Here is a 21236-nt window from a genome sequence, read left to right as displayed (position 1 = left end):
CCTTAAAATGGACATTTCTATAGACTTGTGTTCTAGTTTGTTAGCTGCCAGAATGCAATAAGCCAGAAACAGAATGGCTTTTTAAAAGGGGAATTTAATCAGATGCTAGTTTACAGTTCTGAGGCCGAGAAAATGTCCCAATTAAAACAAGTCTATAGAAATGTCCAATCAAAGACATCCAGGGAAAGATACCTTAGTTCAAGAAGACCGATGAAGTTCAGGGCTTCTCTCTCAAGTGAGAAGGCACATGGTGAACACAGACACAGTTCCTCTCTCAGGTGGAAGGGTACATGGTGAGCAAAGTGTCATCTGCAATCTTTGTCTCATAATTTCCTGTTTCATGAAGCTCCCAGGAGGCATTTTCCTTCTTCATCTCCAAGGTCACTGGCTGATGGACTCTCTGCTTCATGCTGCTGCAGCATTCTCTGCTCTCTCCAAATCTCTTTCACTCTCCAAAATTTTTCCTCTTTTATAGGACTCCAGAAACTTATCAAGACCCACCCCAATGAGGGGAGATAAGTCATCACCTAATCCAGCTTAACAACCATTCTTGGTTAAATCACATCTCCAGGGAGATGATCTGATTACAGTTTCAAACATACAGTATTGGATAGGAATTATTCTGCCTTTATGAAACGCAATTTAGATTAAAACATGGCTTTTCTAGGGGACATACATCCTTTCAAAGCAGCAAAGCTTGTTTTAATTGGGACATTTTCTTAGACTTAGAATTTTAAACTAGCAATTTATTAAATTCCCCTTTTTAAAGCCATTCTGTTTCTGGTATATTGCATTCCAGCAGCTAGAAAACAAGAACACACATACTGAATAAAGGTTTTCTATTCAGAATATATTAAGAGATACTACAAATCAATAACAACAAAAAACAAACAACCCAATTTAAAAATGAGCAAAAGACATGAATAGACACTTTTTAAAAAGGAAATACAAATGACTCAAAAGCATATTAAAAGATGTTCAGCTTCATTAGCTATGATATTAAAAGCAAAATAACAATGAGCATCATCTCACATATTCTAGAATGGCATTATTAAGAAAAAAACAAGTAATCTAGAAGTGCTGGAGAGAATGTGGAGAAATAGGTACACTTATTCAGTGTTGATTGTAATTTAGGAGGGTGCTGTCACTCTGGCAGGAAGTTTGGCGGTTCCTCAGGAAGCTAAATATAGAATTGGCATATGATCCATCAATCCCATTAGTAGGTATATACTTAGGAGAGCTGAAAGCATGACATGAATGGACAGTTTCACATAGATGTATGTAATGGTGTATATAGGGTTCTCCAAAGAAAAAGAATCAACAAGGAACACTCACAAATATAAAATTTATAAAAGTGCCTCATGTAACTGCAGGAACTCAGAGTCCAAAATTCACAGGGCAGGCTGTGAAGCTGATTTTGATTCAGGAAGAGAGCCTGTCTCTTCTGAATCCTCCTTAAAAGGTTTCCAGTGATTAGATTAAGCATCACTCATTGCAGAAGACATGCCCCTTGGTTGATTACAAATGGAATCAGTTGTGGATGGAGCTGACATGATCAGGACTTAATTCTATGAAATGTCCTCATTGCAACAGACAGGCCAGCACTTGCCCAACCAGACAAACAGGTACCACCACTTGGCCAAATTGACACATAAACCTGACCATGACAAATGGCATTATTCATGATTGACAGGAGATGGAATCAGCCCAATAGACAAGTGGATAGAGAAACTTGTATATATGTATGGTGGAGTATTACGAAGCTGTAAGATGAAATAAAGTCTTGACATATTCAACAATGTGGATGAAACTTCAAGACGATGTCAAGTTAAATGAGTCAGAAACAAAAGGAAAAAACTGCATGGTCTTACTATTATGAACTAGCTAAAATAAGCAAACTCTGAGAATTAAAATTAAGGACACAGGCAAGAAGTAGAAAGTTAGTAGAGACTCAGCATTTGAGGATGAACATTCGTTCAACATGATTAACTCTAAAGATTTAGAAATGGATAGGACAATGCTGTGTGATGGTAGTACAATATGGTAAGTATAGTGAGCAAAGCTGAGTGTAAGTAAGGTTGAAGGAGGAAGGTTAGGGACATATGTAACACCAGAAGAACACAGAGGATAAGCTAGTGTGGTCAATAATTGTGTAAATGTACAAATATAAGGAAGCTTTTATATGAGGGAGAAAAAAATGAATGTTGCTATTGCATTGCAAGGTGTCAAAAACCAGTTAATATAAAGAAAATATATAATTAATGCAAACTAGGATTACAGTTAACTGTAACATTGTAATATTTTTTCATGAACTGTAACAAAGGCAATATATGAAAGCTAAATGTCAGTAAAAGGGGGAAATCAGGGAGGGGTATGAGATTCTTGTTATTGTTATTTCTAATTACTTTTTCCATCTTTTTTACTCTTTGTGGAAGAAACGAAAATGTTTTTATTTAGATTCTGGTTGTGAACACATAACTATGTAACTATTCCAGATGCCATTGATTATACAGTAAGGATGTGGAAGTGCAATCCAGTTGCCTTGAACTTTGATTGTGATTGCATAACTATACAGCTTCTGTAATGCAGCCATATGGTTGGAAAATCCTTGTGACTACCACTCCCTTTTCCCTGTGTATGGGTAGATGAGTAATAAAATAAAGACATGAAGATATAAAAACATGATTTTAAACTCTAAATAATTGTTAAAGGGTAAATTTTAACATGTTTATTTTACCATAATAAAAAAATGGAAAATATATTGGATTTTGAGATAAGAATAAAGGCTGGATGACTCCTTGAAGTTACTTCCTTTGAGAAGGGCTAAGCGTATTCCATCTAGGTGTAGCCAGTATTTTAGGTGTGTAATGGCCAAGGAAATGGACCATAGGCAGATATTGTTGGTTTCTCCTCCAATTGTATTGCCCTTGCTTATCTTTTTTTAGTGGCTGACATTGCCTCCCATAGCAGAGGCTTGGTGATAGTTCAGTTTTCCAGAATCTCTTGCAACTAGAGATGACTAAGTGACCTGGTTCTGGTTCATGGGGTGGAAAATACCTCTTTGTGAGCATTTAGGAATTTTACAAAAAGCTTTTTGTCAAAATGTGAAAAAATTCTCTTTATAGCATTGTATAAATGGAAACTTCCAAAGTTAGCAGAAAGCATTAGTTTATACAGTAAGGATGTGGTCTTTGGGTATAATCATGTAAATATTGAAGCCTGTGACTGTCCACCTGTCTTATGAGCATGAGGTCACAAGTGTGAGAATGGACATCAGCATCCTGGGGATGGTCTAGTGGAATAAGGAAGGAGCTGGGCTCCTGGATGACACTGTGGAGCCACCAGCCATGTTGCATATACCTCTGTACTGATTTGTCATTTGAAGTAATAAAAACCCCAATTGTTAATGCCACATTTAGTTGTCAGTTCTGTGATTTGGAGCTGAAGGCACGCTAATTTAAAAGTTCTCCCATTGTAAATCTGCAGTGATGTATTTTGTGTAATCCTCTCTATTTACTTTGAAATAAACTAATCCTTTCTGTTTACTTTGGAATTTTCAATTGGTATAATGCTATAAAGAGAATCTTGCTTCACATGTTTTAACAAAAATTTTGTTGTAAAATTCTGATTGAGTGCTTGCTTTTTATTGTCAACTGAGGGTTGACAATAAATCAGAAATTACAATTAAACATATTAAAAATAGTTACCAAGGCTTTTATGACTTGTTGTCCTGAACGTGCTACATAAGTTGCATTTAGATGGAACCATATATAAATGTCAAGTTTTAAAAGTAAAAAATGATTCGGTATTGGAAGTTTCTTATGGTTCAAAGAAATACATATGTGAGGCTAAATTAGACTAAAATCTGAAATATGAATGTAGCATAATGCACAACATGGTGCCTGTGGGGTTTTCATGAGCTAAAAATCACTTTTGCATTTTTTATTGTATAATATGACATATATACAAAGCAAAGAAAGAAAAAAGGAATAGTTTTTAAAGCTCTTCAACAAGTAGCTACAGGACAGATCCCAGAGTTTGTCATGGGCTACCATACCATCATCTCAGTGTTTTCCTTCTTGCTACTCCAGAACATTGGAGTTTAGAAGGAATAAATATTTTTATCATCTCAATAAACTTTTTCTTTTTTTGTGAAAAGTAACATGTATACAAAAAAGCAATAAATTTCAAAGCACAGCACAACGCCAAGTTGTAGAACAGATTCAGAGTTTGATAGCACTACAATTCCACCATTTAATTTTTTTCATAAGGTGTACAAAGAATAAAACGCAGTGCCACATATGCTTTCTCTTCCCCTTTGCTGGTATGTGGAAATAATTGTGGCATGTTTTATTGAAACAGCTCTGCTATGAATAGAAGTCTTTAATTTTATCAATGCCTTAAGATCATAGAAAAACTGAAGATCTCTTTTGCAAATATTATTATTTCTTTTTTTCTCCCTTTATTAGAGAAGTTGTGGGTTTACAGAAAAATTATGCATAAAATACAGGAGTCCCGTACTGTATTCCACCCCTACCACCACCCCTTGCATTTGTGTGGAATATCTGTTACAACTGATAGCTTTTTCTCTTAATAGCTGTATTATTAATTAAAGTCCATAGTTTACACAAGATTCACAATTTGCATAATGTAGTCCCAGGAGTTAAAAAAAATTCTGTTGCCCATATACATTCTAATATTTTCCCTTTTGATTTTATTCAGATACACATTTCAGTGTTGTTAATTGTATTCACAATGTTGTGCTACCATCAGCACCATCCATAAAACATTTCCATCATTCCAAATAGGAATGATCCATACAATTCAAGTCTTTTCTTCCCATTCCCTCTCCCCATCCTGTCCCCTGATAACCTCTATTCTAGATTCTGACTGTATGAGTTTGCTTAGTCTTATTGTTCCAAAGCAGTGAAATCATTCAACATTTGTTCTTTTGAATCTGGCTTATTCCACTCAACACAATATTTTCAAGGTTCATCCAGGTGCTTACATATATCAGGACTTCATTCCTTTTTACTAATGAATACTATTCCATTATGTGTATGCATATATACACACACACTACATTTTATTTAGCTATTCATCAATTGATGGACACTTGCATTGTTTCCATCTTTTGGCAATTGTGAATAGTGCCACTAACAATACTGGTTTGCAAATATCTGTTTAATTCCTGCTTTCAATTCTTTTGGGTATATACCTAGCAGGTAGGATTGCCAGGTCATATGGTAGTTGAATACCAAGGAATTGCCAAAATGCCCTCCACAGCAGCTGCACCATTTTATATTCCCACTAGCAATGAAAGAATGTGTTCCTTTTTCTCCACACTATCTCCAGCACTTATTAGTATTGTTTTTAACAGCAGCATTTTAAGAGGTGTAAAATGGTCTCTTACTGTGGTTTGGATTTGCATTTCTCGAACGGCAGTGAATGTAAATCCATGCCTATAACTTATTAGGGAAGACAATTCAACAAATAGGTCGATGGCCAGGGTCAAAACCCCACTTCTCTAAGTGTATTTTTCTATTCTGACTTGCTAAATAAAATATACAATAGTTGTTTTGTAGGAGTCATCCACAACTTCCTCTGGAGAAAAGCCTCTCATAGCTTAAGGAGCACTTGTCTCCTCATAAATGGTTTTATTTTGTCCTCAGAACAGCCATCCATGGGAAGTAGCAAGGGTATTATCAGAAAGGGTTGTTTCTGGAAGGAAGGTAGGGAGGGTGGGATCCACAGTGAATGGACAACTCTGGGAATGCCTTAGGTCTATGGAACTTGGAATATTTCCTGGGTGTCTTTGAGATCAGCCAATCCAGTGTGAGCAGCTGCAAGCCTCTATGTACTCCTGGGCACTGATTGTCTTTCCTATCCTGGACCATACGTCCACCTTCACTAGAAGCTTAAAACACCATGTCCACATAGCTCTTCAGCCATGCACATGCTAATCTCCTTCTGTCCACTTCCCCTGAATGGCTGATAGGACCACCATCTCTGATTGACAGGGCTGACACACTGTAAATATTATTTGCATGAACTATTCAAAACTTAGAAACAGGTTGAAACTTGAGACAGGATGAAAGCACCTGTGAACTACTCACTGTATTTATTCCTTAAGTAGAATATATGATTAGCATATGACCCAGTGATTCTACTCAGCAGAAATATTGCACTATACAACAAAAAACATAGCACAAGATTCAACGGTAGTCCTGATCCTATTCTTGAGAGTCTAGACATTTCCAAAGTATTATTAATTTGACCAGAAATAAATTTCACAAGATATATATTATATTTAGTGGTAAAATCTTTGCAACAATATAACTAAAGCAAGAACTCTACCAAGTAACCTAAATCATCATAATCTCTGATATGAGATGCTAGGTAATGAAATGAATCCTAGAAATAAATATGATAATAGATATGTGTAATAAGTGGAAAATAAAAACTTTGTATGTGTTCACTATGAAATATATCCAAATATTTCAGGCCAGTTTGCTCTTTCTGTAGGAATCAATAAACAAAAACAAAATCCTTCCTTGTACATCAAAATTAATAAATAAAAATTAACAGAAAATATGACTTCAAAATATAAAAATGCCTATGATACTCCCAAGAATTAGCTGAACAAAACGACTGGATCAGAGCACTTGATTGCATTTTAATTCCAAATATTTTTGGCCTTCCTTAGAGGAGGATTTCCCTTTCCTATCCTACTGACCTCAGACTTGACTATGTGACTTTCTGTGACCAATAAAATGTGGGCAGATCCAAGCAGAAGTTGCACAAGCCATACTTAGATTCTCAACCATACTTTGTATTCTCCTTCCAACAGTAGCAGTGTCCTAGATCAGAGCTGCTTTTTAACCTAGGCTGAAGAATAAAGAGATAAATACAATGGTTAAAGATTTATAATATAAGAAGTAAATAAATAAATCCTGCTGTTGCAAACCCTTGAAAGTTGGAGATTTTTTCTTACACATGCAAAAAGATGAAAAAGCTAACTGATATGGCAATTTGTGTTGATTTGAATCATATGAAGTTGACTTTTGTAAGTCAAATCTTTTTGAATATCAGCAATTTCCTATGAAGAGGCAGTTTTTTTTTTAATTCACTATCTCTAGATTAAAAGGGCTGCCCCTAGACATGATGAAGAAATTATCATGAGACCTGATGATATTATTGGTTGGTACTTCCCATTTCTTTCCTTTAGGGTATGGATGCATGTAGAAGACATGGAAGTAAACATCTGTGACCATGGGGCATTCTGCAGTAATTTTTTTTAACTGGAATCAGCAGTTTCTTTCCTCTGGGTGGCATACTTTTATTTGCCCATGAGAATGACATTAAGTTTGGCCTTTTGACTTGCTCTTTTAGTTTGCTAATGCTGCCAGAATGCAGTATACCACAAATGACATTTTAAAGGGGATTGATTCAGTTGCAAGTTTTCAGTTCTCACACCACAAAAATGTCCAAATTAAGGCACTGACAAGATATTTCCTTTACTCAGAAAAGGTTGATTCCATCTGGAACACCTCTGTCAGGTGGGAAGGCACATGCTGGCATCTGCTGGTCCTTGTTTCTAGTTCCCTTGTTTCGAGCTTCTGATTCCAGTGGCTTCCCCTTAAGTGTCTGTGGTTTCTGACTTAGCTTCTCCAGGTCAAAACTGTGCAGTTCACCTCTTAGCTTGGTATCTCATGGAAAGGCACCTGGCAATGTCTGCTGGGCTCTTGTTTCTGCCTAGCTTCTGTTGTCTCTCTCAGGTGCAAATGGGTATCTGTATTTCTCAATGTCCTTGGCTAATCTTTCTACTTCAGAACTCCAAGTATCTCCTTTTAAAGGACTCCAGTAAACTAAACAAGAACCATGTCTCCATGATGCAATCTAGTCAAGAGGTCACACTCACAATTGGGTGTGTCAACTCTCCATAGAAACAACCTAATCTAAAATTCCCACCTAATCATACTGGATCAGGATCAAGAGACCATGACTCTTCTGGATCCATAATTACAAGAAAACTTACATTGGCCAATGAAATGTGAGCTCAAGACGTACATCCTCCTTTAGGCAGAAGGTTTGCAAGCCATGGTGTGGTGCTGCCATTTTTCCTCTACCTCTGTGGCAAGATCAGCAATTATAAGAGAGGGCTTGAGTGCTGAGGTGGGGACACTGACTGATGGACTTGTAAAATGAACATCACTTAGGGAAAGGTGGCTGATGCAACTAGTATGAAACATATTTAAATAACGAGATGCACCAAGTTTCTGAGTGAAAAGTTGTAATGAAGTACATATAGGTAAATTCTCCCCAAATACTCAGGACAAGTATAAAGTCAATATCCCAACACTATTTTAATGACATTTTCAGATGATTTTCAAGTAAAAGAGAAAAGTTACACAAGTCAACTTCGAAAAGAAAAACAGTAGAAGACTTGTGTTACCAGCTATCTAAACTGACCTGATGTTAAGATAGGTTACATCAGTGAATACAGAATCAAATTCATACATAAATATAAGGGTTAATGTATAACAAATGAAATACTTCAAACTGGCAAGAAAATGAAATAATAATTAATGAATAGTCTTGTAGGAGTTCGCTAACATACTTGAGAGATGCTTAAATTTAAGAGAGGTAAATAGAGAAATGATAAAAATATAGGAACTATACCATTGATTGGTGGGTTAACAAGATATCTGATGACCTAACAGCCTACAATTCTGTCTCCTAAGTCTTTGTAGTTTGAGGCATTTAAGAATTCTGACAAGCAGAGATGAAGTCATTGCCATTTTAATAGGAAGTATAGGCAGAAGGGAAGGGAGAGAGAGTTATCATTTGGAAGCCAGGTATATGGAGAAAAAATGTACAAATGTTAAAGAGTGAAACTGCTGCAACCAGTTAATGGTTGGTCCTGAGCTGATTCAATTTCTTCCATTAGCATTAGGGATTTGCCTTTACAAGCTTTTAAATTGAAAAAAAAAATGGATAAATGGTACCAGATTTTAAAATCGCAAAGGCACAAGATAAAATTGACTTTTGTCTATACTAACATACCAGAAAGCAAAATAAGAATATTTATAAATGATTCATTAGTCATAATAATTTGTTAAATCCAAACTTCTTGGTTACATGACTGTGAGTTATTATATTTACCTTATGAAAAAATGAAACACGAGCCAAATGACAGTTGAACACTGTAAAATTCATACAATTCCCATCTTATTGTCTCATATCTGATTAAAGGAATAATTTAAATCAATTTGGAGTCCCACCTACCCAAGACATAAACATTTGCTTATTGCCCCACAGAACATGTTTTAACTCTTACCCCCATCAGGGTGTTCCTCTCAGGCCTTAGCAGTATAATGTAGCACTTGGGAACAAAGATGCAGCCCAGGAGCCCAGCACTGGAGGCCAAATGGAAAAGACCTCCATAGCCACCATGACCTTCCCTTTGGAGCTGTAGTAGACAGAAAGGAAGATGACCCAGACACTACAGAACACCAGCATGCTGAAGGTCAGGAGCTTGGCTTCATTGAAGGCATCAGGCAGGTTCCTGGCCAGGAAAGCCAAGGTGAAGCTCCCCAGGGCCAGGGCACCCGGGCATCCTAGGACACAGTAGAAGGCAGTGACAGAGCCCTTATTACACTCAATGATGATACTGCCAGGTTTGGAATGAGTGTCTCTGTCAATGAAGGGGGGATAAGTTCCTAACCAGAGCCCACAGAGAGTCAGCTGGATCAAGGAACAGGTGGGAATGACAGAGTTTGGGGCCCCTGAGGCCAACCATTGCCTCATCCTTCTTCCTGGGGTTGTAGCCTTGAAGGCCAGAATCACAGAGAAAGTTTTAGCCAAAACTGTGGAAACAGCCACTATAAATTCAACTCCAAATGCCACTTGTCAGAGGATGCAGGTGGCCATGTTGGGATGGTCAATGAAGACCAAGGAGCAGAGGAAGCACAGGAGGAGGGAGGTAAGCAGGATGTAGCTCAGAGTCCTGTTGTTGGCCTTGACTATGGGAGTATCTTGGTGTTGCACAAAGATCCCCAGAACTGCAGCAGTGAGGAGAGAGAAGCACAGAGCTGTGCAGGCCAATGTTGCCCCCAGAGGGTCTCTGTAAGCCAGGTATATCACAACCTTCTGGATGCAATGATCTCTCTCAGAATTTGGGTAGTGATAGTCTGGACACTTGAAACAGTGATTCATATCTATTGAGAAATGTGAGATTTTTATGTCCCCTATTTGCTAACAAATACATGCTGTTAAACAGGAAATATTTTTTAATTAAAACAAGTAGCTTTATTCTTTTTTATGTAAAAAACGTTTCTCCTGATTGCATTTTTTTCCTTGTTCCATTTTTTCAAGTTATTGAACACCATATCAGCCTTTCTGTATTATAATTACCTCTAGTGTTATATCTTTGTTTTATTATGTCAATGCCCAAATCATTTATTGTGAAATTGCAGTGAGACAGACAACTCTATGTTCTGTGATATAGAAGTGATCAAGGCTAGACCCTTTCACTTGAAGGCTTTAGAATATTGTTTTTATGGTGATGGATAAATTATTAAATTCATTTTCTCTATATTTCTAGTAGCTCTACCTTTTTTCATGTGAATCACTCACTCCTGGAATAGTAACTTGAATCTTTATCTCTCAACCAATCAGTACTAGTCAGACACCATTAATGCTTCTTAAAATGAAGTCTTATTTTACTCCTTTGCCTATAGTACCACAGTGGCTGTCCTTCATTATTAGGCTAATGTCTAAACTCATAAAAGGCTAAAAAAGACCCTTTGCCATCTCAGTTCGATCCTCACCCTAGTTAGTCTTTTCACACTCATAAGTTAGATGCAAACCTACATGCAATCCTAAAGTCACTTTACACACCTAGTCTGTCATGCCTGAGTGCAGACTTGTCTTTTGCCTCTCCAAGCTTCTTGTCGTTCCCTCTACTCAGGATGAATTCATACCTGTAATCATAAATTCTGCTTGTGCCATCTCACCTGGGATTAACTTGAACCTGATGGTTATCATCTCCCTGCTTTCAGAGCACCCTTCTCACACCTCTATGAACTTTCCATACCTTGTTGTGATTTTCTATTTATTTGCCTGTTTATATTATTAAGGATGTGAAGTTACAGCAGTGTTTATTACAAAAAAAATAAAAAGATATGAAGGAGTTAGTGAAAAGGAGTCTCAAAGGAAGCTTAGTTACTTTTAGGCATGTGATCTTATTTATTTCAGTCAATCATAAAATGGAGTTGACGAAATCTTGCCCTTGTAGTATGTAATGTGGGGTGAAGGAGAGAAAGTACATATCATCATCCTGAGGCATCTTTCATCTCTCAATAAATGGCAGTTATAGGTAGCATGACCTTTCCATACCTATTGTGAGTCATAGAGAAGGACATTTAATGCTGTCTTTTATTTTTCCATACAAAAATAATCTACTACCTGCATTTTCAACAACCAACAGAATAAGGAAGTCAATTTTCACCTCCTCAAAGTACAGATTTTCAGGTTTCACTGGCACTGGTATTTCTTTTTTGACTAAGAACATCTAGGTGTCAAAAATTTTCTGTGCTTCATTATTAAGCTAATGTCCAAACTCATAACAGGTGGAAAAAAAGCCCTTTGCACTCTCAATTCCACCCTCATCCCAGTTCAACTTTTCATACTTTAAGCTTTCTGGCTAGTGTTCTGAGAACCATATATAAAACATAAGGACACACTTGTGTGTTTTTAGATGTGCAAAGAGCTTGGTTTTTATGTAGTCAAAACTGTTTTCAAATTTCATTGGTGTTTTTGCCATTGACTTATGCTTAGGGAATTAACCCTCAAGATATTTGATTGATATCTACTTTATTCTTTCTTTCTTCGCTTGTTGATGTTTTAAAATGGGAAAAAATGCATATGAAATAAAATACTTCTGTTATTAGAACAGAATTTTCCTGGTACTTAGCTATGACATGGAAACTTGAATTTTCAAATGTATTCATATTTGTAAATGCAGCACTCAATACAAATAAAGCCAATCAGGATAGGTTAAAATATTCATTTAGGCTGGTAAAAGTTCAGCTTAACGTTATCCTGGGTGCATTACTCCCCATTTTAGAGTAAACTGCCTTTGAATGTATTCATGTTTTCAAAGTTGATGGTGATTCAGTATTTTCCAAAATTTTTCTTTAAATAGACGGCATAATCCATTTTGCAAATTCCTAGCATAAAAAAGATGAAAACAAGAAACCCAGCTTATGATTTCTTTCCAACACTTGCCTAAAAGAGGTGAGGATATAAATGAATTTTGTCTCATCAACTATCAAGTTTTCCTCATAGCAATGAATACTTAGTATGCATGGTAGATGAATTTCAGTCTTTAATATCGGTGTAATATTGAAGAAGTTGTCTCAGTTTCTTGATCTAGAGGATGAGAATGATAATAGCGTTTCCATCCTGGAATTGTGAGGGTTGAAAGAGTTAACATATGCAAAGCAATAGAAATACTGCCCAACACATGTCAAGTGCTATCTAAGCATTTGTTATTATTCCTTGTCTTACCTGTTGATTTATAACCTGGCATTAAAATTGAGGATCTCTGTAAAAATTTCATGACTCTATGGGCGTCTTTTGTGTTAATATCTCGCTTCTTAACTAGTCAATGTTTTTAAAGTACATTTTAATATTTGTAATTTCAAGGCCCCAATTTTCATGTTTGTCAAATGCTTTGATATATTTTCTGGTTAATCTTTCAGGTAAATTTAGAATCCAGTTATTGACTAAATGTTTATTATAATGACCATACAAATGTATTTGTCTTACAGATAGCTTAGCAATATTTGATATATTTCAAATTAGGTCACTTCCAAGAAATTCTCAAGCCAACATCAAATATCCCTATAATATTCAATATTGCTTTTCCAACCAGACATGCAGACTTCTTATGAATTAATCATTAGATATATTAATTATTGTGTGGCACTAAATGCAGTCTTTTTTGACCCTTATATAAATGATTATTAAAAACTTATTCTATCTGCTAATTCTTCTGAAATTATTTGGTATTTTACCACATTTCTAAATTATATTAGTAAATTGAATAACTTCGTATTTTGATTTCTTGATGCACAATCATATTACCTATCAATAATATTAATTTGTCTTATTTCCTCTACTGATTATTTATGTTCTCAACTCTTACTGTATTGAGCACCTCTTCTAAACCAATGTTTAATGATAAAAGTAGAATAAACATCATTATCTTTTGCTAGGCTTTCAGAACAATATTACAACCACCTTTAATGAAAGGTTTTATAATAATCTTTGTATCAGAAGGTATCAGAAACAGTATTTCCTACCTCTTCATTCCTAGACTGCAGTAAGAAAATACTTCAAACTGGGTGGCTAAACAGAACTTCTTTATCTACTGTACTGGAGGCCAGAAGTTAAAAATCAAGGGGTTGGAAGGGCCCTACTTCCTCTGACCCCTTTAGGGAAGAATCTGTTCTTTGCCTTTATCCTGCCTCTTGTGGCTTGTCTGCAATCCTTGGGCTTCAGTCATTGTCTCTGTCATCGCATGTCTCTCTTCTCTCTCTGGTGTACAGATTACCTCTTCCTCTAAGAACCTCAGTCATATTGGAATAAAAGCTTACACTAACCCAGTCTGGCTATGTCTTAACTAATACTATCCTCAGAGTATCTCTCCAAATAATATCAAATTCACCTGATCAAGGTTTAGGATTTGATCATGTCTTTAAGGGAGTCAGAATTCAACTCCTAACACCATCCAATTACTCATATTATTTTAGTTTCTTTTTCCAGACTTAAGTGTTTTTCTAGTTGAAATTAAGTATCTAGTGCACAAAAATGTACTAGTTTCTTAGGGGTTTCAGTACTGTTTTTGTCAATTTATAGATGTTCTTGGTAAACCATCATGGTTGTTTAAATTTTGTAGTTCTTGAATTTTTGAACAGTTCAGAAATTTGGTACAACATTAAATAATAATAATAAGAGTACTAAAGCTTTTTGTTTTGCTACTAAATGTTATTTGTGTATCCTATTTGTGTTTTCTTATTTAATATGATATCTGTGGTCCATGATAAAAAGTTGGTCCATGGCTGCTATAACAAATTACCACAAAGTTGGTGGCTTAAAACAATAAAAATTTATGTTCTCACAGTCCTGAAGGCCAGAAGCTCACAACCAGTATCACTAATATCAAGGCAGGATTGTGCTCCCTTTGGAGGTGCTAGGGGAGAATCCATTCTTTCTTTATTCTGCCTTCTAATGGCTGCCAGCAGTTCTTCAATTGTGGCTGATTCACACTGACTCCTGCTCTTCTGTGTACATCACATTTCCCTCTGCCTCTCTTAAGGAAACTGTGAATTTATAGCTCACCTGGAGAATCCAGGAACTTTTACCCATTTCAAGATTCTTATCAGAGTCATATCTACAGAGTCATTTTTTTCCTTATAGGTTAATATTGTTGTGTTCCAGATATTGGATGCGACGTTTTTTGTGCACCACTATTCAGTCTGCTACAGTTGGTTATTGCTTCATTGTTGTTTTCTGTCCTTTTACAACAATGCTTCCTACCACCTACATGATCATTGGTGATCAAGCTATATGGAAATTCCCTTTCAGTTCTTTTAATATTACAAAAGAATGTGAAATGCCATTTATATGATCTCTACAAAGAAATTTTCCCCCTCACTAGTGTGACATGCTCACCCTTCAAGATATAATTTAAATACTTTAGTTTCTGAAAGAATTTCCTGAACTCTTTAAACAAATTGAAAAAAAAAGTCATGTTTTGCCCCTCAGGTTCTATACAGTGGTATTTTTACTATGGTGATTATTGCAAAGCCTTAGGATGAAATCACTATAATTTACTGTTCCCAATTTCTGTAATTAGAAAGAGGGTAAGAAAAGCTATTGAAGGTAGTGTAATTACATTCAGCACTTTGCTGAGTATCTAAAACAGGTTGTAGTACCACATTTTCTTATTCATTAAATCATTTCATATGATTTATTAGCATATGAATTCATTCATATGTTAATTATAAGGGACTTGTTCCAAATACTTTCTATGATCAGAAATGGTTGAAAGTACTTGAGAAATGAAGGTAATAAAAAGCACCTTAGATATGAGTGAAGGAAGATGAAAAACAGTGTTCCATGATGGAGGCAAACAGGTATCAAAATATATTTCCTTGAAAAAAATACTTGGGGTGTGTCTAAAACATGAAGAGGAATGAGCCAGATGGAAGCAGAGTGTCATTTGAAAGGGTTAAAGTGTTGATGTCAAGATGAAATTCCAGTATAATTGAGTAACTCTGATGTAAGGTTCTATTTCAGACACTTTTTGCTTTCTTGGACAAATGAAGGTAAGTAGCTGAGAGAAAGATATGGAGAAATTATCTGTAGACCTGTACCTGCTTCATTAGAAATTTCATTTCCTGGGCAGGGGGTGCAGTCAAAGCAGCAGGCAGCATTTCCCTCTAGAAGGTTTTTCCAGAATCCAGGGTTGCAGCTATTGCTGCATACAGAATGGGGTGTCTATAGAAAATCAGAGTACTAATATTAATCATAAACAAAGTACAATGTTATCCTGTTGACTATCAACCAAATTCATTAAAAATTGCATTTAATTGACTGTTTTGAAGAACTCACATACTTCATATTAAATACACCCAATTTATTTTTCTCATGCTTGATGACTACTTTTCTTCATTTATTTCTTGGAAAGTTACTGTAGTTACTAGGTAAATTAAATACATATAAGTGACCCTCTAGGGAGTTAAGGAGGTGCAGAATCTAATGGCAGAGCTCTTAAAATTATTTATGTGGAGCTGTGTGAATTCAGCCTTAAAACTGTCTCCAACCTACCTCTTTGAAACCGATGGCCCACTCTATCACCTCTTCATTTATGGATAAACTGTGACCATGTGGAGATCGTGGAACAAACTGTCCTACTTTCACCTGTAATCTAATTCCATGAGGAAAACTCACATAGTTGAGAATATCATACGTGGCCTCAGAGATTCTTTTGTCATCCAAAAATATCTGCTCACCAGCACTGTTGTTAAAGTGGACATTCTTCAGAATGGAGTGGAGCTACAAAAGATGCACAGTTATGTGAATAAAGAGAGCTTTGGTTTGGCGACACCTGAATTAGATCACATCATAGAAACTTGTTAGATATATGATGTTGCAAACCTCTCTTAATCTTTTTAATCTTTCATGAAAAATTCTAGCAAAGTTCTCAGGAGTACTAGTAAAGTTATGCACATGAAGCACATGTTGAACTTAATATCATATCAGTACATATCCTTGAAGTTTGGCATAAGGACAGGAGATCAAAGTATTTTTCTAAGATTCAGACAAATCTTGCTTACATTCAATCCAGTGACAAATATTTGAAGCATTTAGAGTTTTAGTTTCATCTCCAAAATGGATGCAAAGTGTCTGTTGCCTAAAGTATTGCAGAGTTAAATGTCATGTTTTCTAAATAAATGACCATGACAACTAACAGTGAGGAGACAGTAAGACCTGGTCCAAGCCCTGTTTCCACTTAATGACAGCACACATTATATCCAGATATAATTCAGCTGGTAAAGTTATTGAGGGGTGTCTGTTATGCAATGTATTGTTTTAGATTCATCACTGCTATATTCCATTTCTGGCATGTCCTGTGCTGTCTTCCTTGTGAGCATTTCTACAGATAACCAGTTTGACTCAAACCAGGTGGGATTCAAGTTCATTTTCAGATACTGAAAAATCACAGGAACTTCTTGGTCTCTAACAAGTAATTCAAATTATAATATTCAGCTTGGGAACTTGTTGGGCTTCTGAATTAAATTATGAATAGCTACATATGTGAGGATGCTAAACATATGTATTGGGTCCATGAAAGCAGAGTGTTGTAAAATATTACCTGCCATGGTTGAAACTTGAAATTATTTCCTATTCCCATAGATTGACTTTCCACTGATAAAAGAAGCATTTCATGCAGTGATTGGGCCAGAGCATACACAGCATTATAGACATAGTAACTCCATTCAGACATGGCTGTGTCAAACTCATGCAAAGGCAGAGATTCCAAAGAGGCATTTGCTATACAGGCTTCCAGCTTATCACAATCATATTCAGAAATTGTACAGTCAAAATGCATGAGCCATAATTTACTAAGATAAAAGTCTTCTGGGTATTTGGAAGGATTTACTGTTTGGAGAAAGTGTTTGAAGCCAGGGATCTCTCTATGGTGGGGAGAAAAGGATAGTGTCCCATGGAATGTGTCAAACATGGTCAATCTTTCACTGCTTGTAAAATCCCACTGTGATGTGGTGATCCAGACTTTCCGTGTCACAACATAAGTCCATCTATCAAAGTTCAGACCTAGAAGTGAATCTGTGTCACCATAAATGATCACAACACTTACTGATGAATCTTTGATTTTGAGGATGTAATTCCAGTCCTGTATAGGATTACTTCTCTCAGTGACAGAGATCATTTCCACAAATTCCACACAGACACCATTTCTATCCATCTCTCCTCTCAACTCTGGTACAAATCGAGTACCTTTCATATCTTCTGATGCAACCAGCCCAACCCATATCCAGTGAAAATGCAGCAATAACAACACCATGCCAATGGGCAGAGAAGCATCTGTGGGAGCCATGGTATAGACTGATGGAAATTGGTTATTTTCATGCAGGAAAGGTTCAAAGGTGCCATATGTAAGCTAAAAGATGAAAGAGTTCATCATATTGAGCTCAGTGGCAGTAATATGAGAAAGAATATAGCAGTGAGTTCCAAACAGGCAATTTGACCATGTTTAATTTTTATTTAATAAAGTATAGAAGAGAATATTTGCTCATTTCAGTATCACTGCAACATTTCCCTCTGAGAGTCCTCCAGGAAAATTTATTTCATTCTGGTACCTTTTTTGAGATGCACAGTTTCCATAAAATCCTATAAATTATCTCCCATGGGGTTCTGCAAATATTTGTTTTTCCTTCCAAAGGTTTCTCACTATTTTTTGCCCATGAGAAATAAAAGTTACAAACATGTGCACACACACAAACGCCTACATTTTAATTGCACTCCATCAGTTGAATAAACATATTTTTCTCTTTCATTTCTCAGCCCTGAGAATGACTCTAGGGAATTCAAGCATTCATTCCTTTTCATCCCACACCTGTCCTCACCTGTGGAAATTTATAGAGTTCCAGCAGTGTCCCCATTTGAGCAGAAAGTGACCAAGTGATTCCTGTAATAACTGCTACAGACTCGCCTTCTCTTTCACATGAATAATTAGGGATGGCCTTCCCAATGGCAGACAGCCATATCAGGCAATTCTTCAATGTCTTTGATTCACTGGGCAAGGAATTGTAAAGATCATATCCCAGGGACATGTTGGGTAAAAGATGGGGGTTGTTGTTGATATTCTCAACAGCAAAGATGAAAGCCAGAACATATTGGTAGTGCTTGGAGAGAAACCTGCATAGAGATCACAAAGATGTTTAAAAAAAAAGTCTCAAGTCATGTCCTTTGACATTGACCCTAGTCAAGAATTCAATGATTACCTTGGTAGCAGATTGGTTTGCTTGCAACATTTTCTATGTTCATCAATACCTGTCACTCCTATCACCCTTACCATTTGATATTAATATAAGCAATACAATCTCAAAAATCATATGTCCTGAATTTACTGCCATGCAGTCTGAAGATAGATGCCAGTATACAAAATAATATGAGATTAATAAAATTGTAGATCATAGTAAATGTCAACATTTCAGATTGGTTTAAATGGTTTCCATCCTCATACCCATGATGTATTTTCTTGTTTACATTTACAATATTTCAGAGAATGGCTGTAAATTTCACAGCAGGTACAAGGGTTGAGTAATAATGGGAGACATTTTTCTGACTGTCAATGGAATCATAACATTTAAGTCCCAAGCCCTAGATAGTATGAAAAGTGTCAAAAAGAAGAATATGAAAATGATGGAAGGGTCCAGCAAGAGGCTATCATTCACACACTTAAGCCTCTGCCTGGCTCAGACACTCAAGGATTGGCAGATCTAAAAGTCAGTACATAGGAGCAAGGTTTCACAGTTTTCAGGTGGGGAATTTGGGAGTGAAGCATATGAGTCATTGAGAGGAGCACAGAGAGAGAAGTATGTGATGGTGCTGATCTATGTCTCAAAGGAATGTAAGAAGTTAGAGAGATGTGGTTTCTCAAACTTGGTCACTAGTAAAATGAAAAAATAACAGTCTGGAAGAACTGGATTTCCATATCCAAAAGAATAAATGAGCACACCTATTTCACTTTCTATACAAAAATCGACTCAAAATGGATCACAGACCTAAAAATAAGAGGCAGTAACATAAAACTCCTAGAAGAAAATGTAGGGAAACATCCTCAAGATGAAGTGACAAGTGGTAATTTCTTAGACCTTACACTCAAAGCACAAAGAACAAAGGAAAAATAGAGATTGGGACTTCTTCAAAATCGAGCACCTCTGCATGTCAAAGGATTTTGTCAAAAGGGTAAAAAGGCTGCCCACTCAATGGGACAAAGTTTTGGATACCACATATCTGATAAGGGGTTGAAATTCGGCTTATAGAAAGAAATTGTTCAACTCTGCAAAAGAACACAAACAATCCAATTTAAAAATGGGTCAAAAACATACATAGACATTTTTCCAAAGTGGAAATACAAATGACTAAAAAGCACATAAAGACATGCTCATCTTCACTGCTATTAGGGAAATGAAAATTACAACCACAATGAGAGATCTGTTCACACCTATTAGAATGGCTGTAATTAAACAAACAGGAAACTAAAAGTGTTGGAGAGATTGTGGTGAAAAAGGAATACTTATACAATGCTGTGGGAAGGTAAAATGGTACAGCTGCTGGAGAAATTGTTGTGCAGTTCTTCTGAAAGCTGACAATAGAGTTGCCATAGGTACTTGGTGTACACACAGGAGTACTGAAAGCAAGACAGGAGCAGATATTTTCACACCACAGTTCATAGCAAGACTGTTCACAACCCTATAAGAAAGCATTTACAAAGTCCCCTTTGGGGAATGGTGAGAAAGGGGGAAAATTCAACTTCCCCAAGTTGAATTCTTGATATTCTCACAAGCAGTACATACAACCAAAGCTATAGGTTGAGCGCCGAATCTTGGGGTTTGTTCATATGAAACTTAATTCCACAAAGGATAGGTCAAGCCTACTTAAAATTAGGCCTAAGAGTCACTCCCAAGAGAACCTCTTCTGTTGCTCAGATGTGGCCTCTCTCTCCAGCCAACACAACAAACAAATTTACCACCGTCCACCTGTCTATGTGGGACATGACTCCCAGGGTGTGGACCTTCCTGGAAATGTGGGACAGAAATCCTAGAATGAGCTGAGACACAGCATCAAGGGATTGAGAAAACACCTAGAATCAATTGAGATTCAGCATCCGGGGATTGAGTAAACCTTCTGAACCAAAAGGGGGAAGAGTGAAATGAGGCAAAATAAAGTGTCAATGGCTGAGAGATTCCAAACAGAGTCAAGAGGTTATCCTGGAGGTTATTCTTATATATTAAATAGATCACCATGTTAGTCTAGATGAGATGGAGAGGCTAGAGGGAATTGCCTAAAAATGTGGAACTGTGTTCCAGTAGCCATGTTTCTTGAAGATGATTGTATAATGATATAGCTTTCACAATGTGACTGTGTGACTGTGAACCTTTGTGTCTGATGCTCCTTTTATCCACCTTATCAACAGATGAGTAAAACATATGGAATAAAGATGAGTAATAGGGGGGACAAATGTTAAAATAAATTTAGATTGAAATGCTGGTGATCCATGAGGGGGAGGGGTGGGTATTATGACATGTACGAATTTTTTCTGTTTTATTTTTATTTCTTTTTCTGAATAGATACAAGTGTTCCAAGAAATGATCACAATGATGAGTATGCAACTATGTGATGATATTGTGAATTGCTGATTATATATGTAGAAAAGAATGATCAGAAGTTATGAATGTTTGTGTTTGTTTTGTGTTTTTTGGTATTTAAAAAAATTAAAAATTAATAATCATAAAAAAGACTATTCTCAATTGCCAAAAGATGGTAACAATGGGAGTGTCCATCAACCAATGAATGGATAAAAAGAATGTGGAATGCAATGGAATGTTATTCAGCAGCAAGAAGGAATGTTATTC

General features: G+C 36.3%; 1 protein-coding gene across 1 annotated transcript; it reads right to left on the bottom strand.

Annotated features, from left to right (window-relative positions):
* Positions 1-9366: 9366 nt before the first annotated feature.
* On the bottom strand, positions 9367-18428 carry LOC143666753 (vomeronasal type-2 receptor 116-like). Its single transcript, XM_077140313.1, has 5 exons — positions 18222-18428; positions 16949-17755; positions 15901-16128; positions 11470-11575; positions 9367-9869 (listed from the first exon to the last, which is right to left on the bottom strand). The coding sequence occupies exons 1-5, from the start codon at positions 18426-18428 to the stop codon at positions 9367-9369; spliced, it is 1851 nt and encodes a 616-aa protein (XP_076996428.1).
* Positions 18429-21236: the final 2808 nt, after the last annotated feature.

This window comes from Tamandua tetradactyla, chromosome 23, assembly GCF_023851605.1.
Source record: "Tamandua tetradactyla isolate mTamTet1 chromosome 23, mTamTet1.pri, whole genome shotgun sequence".
NCBI lineage: Eukaryota > Metazoa > Chordata > Mammalia > Pilosa > Myrmecophagidae > Tamandua > Tamandua tetradactyla.
This window is presented reverse-complemented; position numbering and strand designations above follow the sequence as displayed.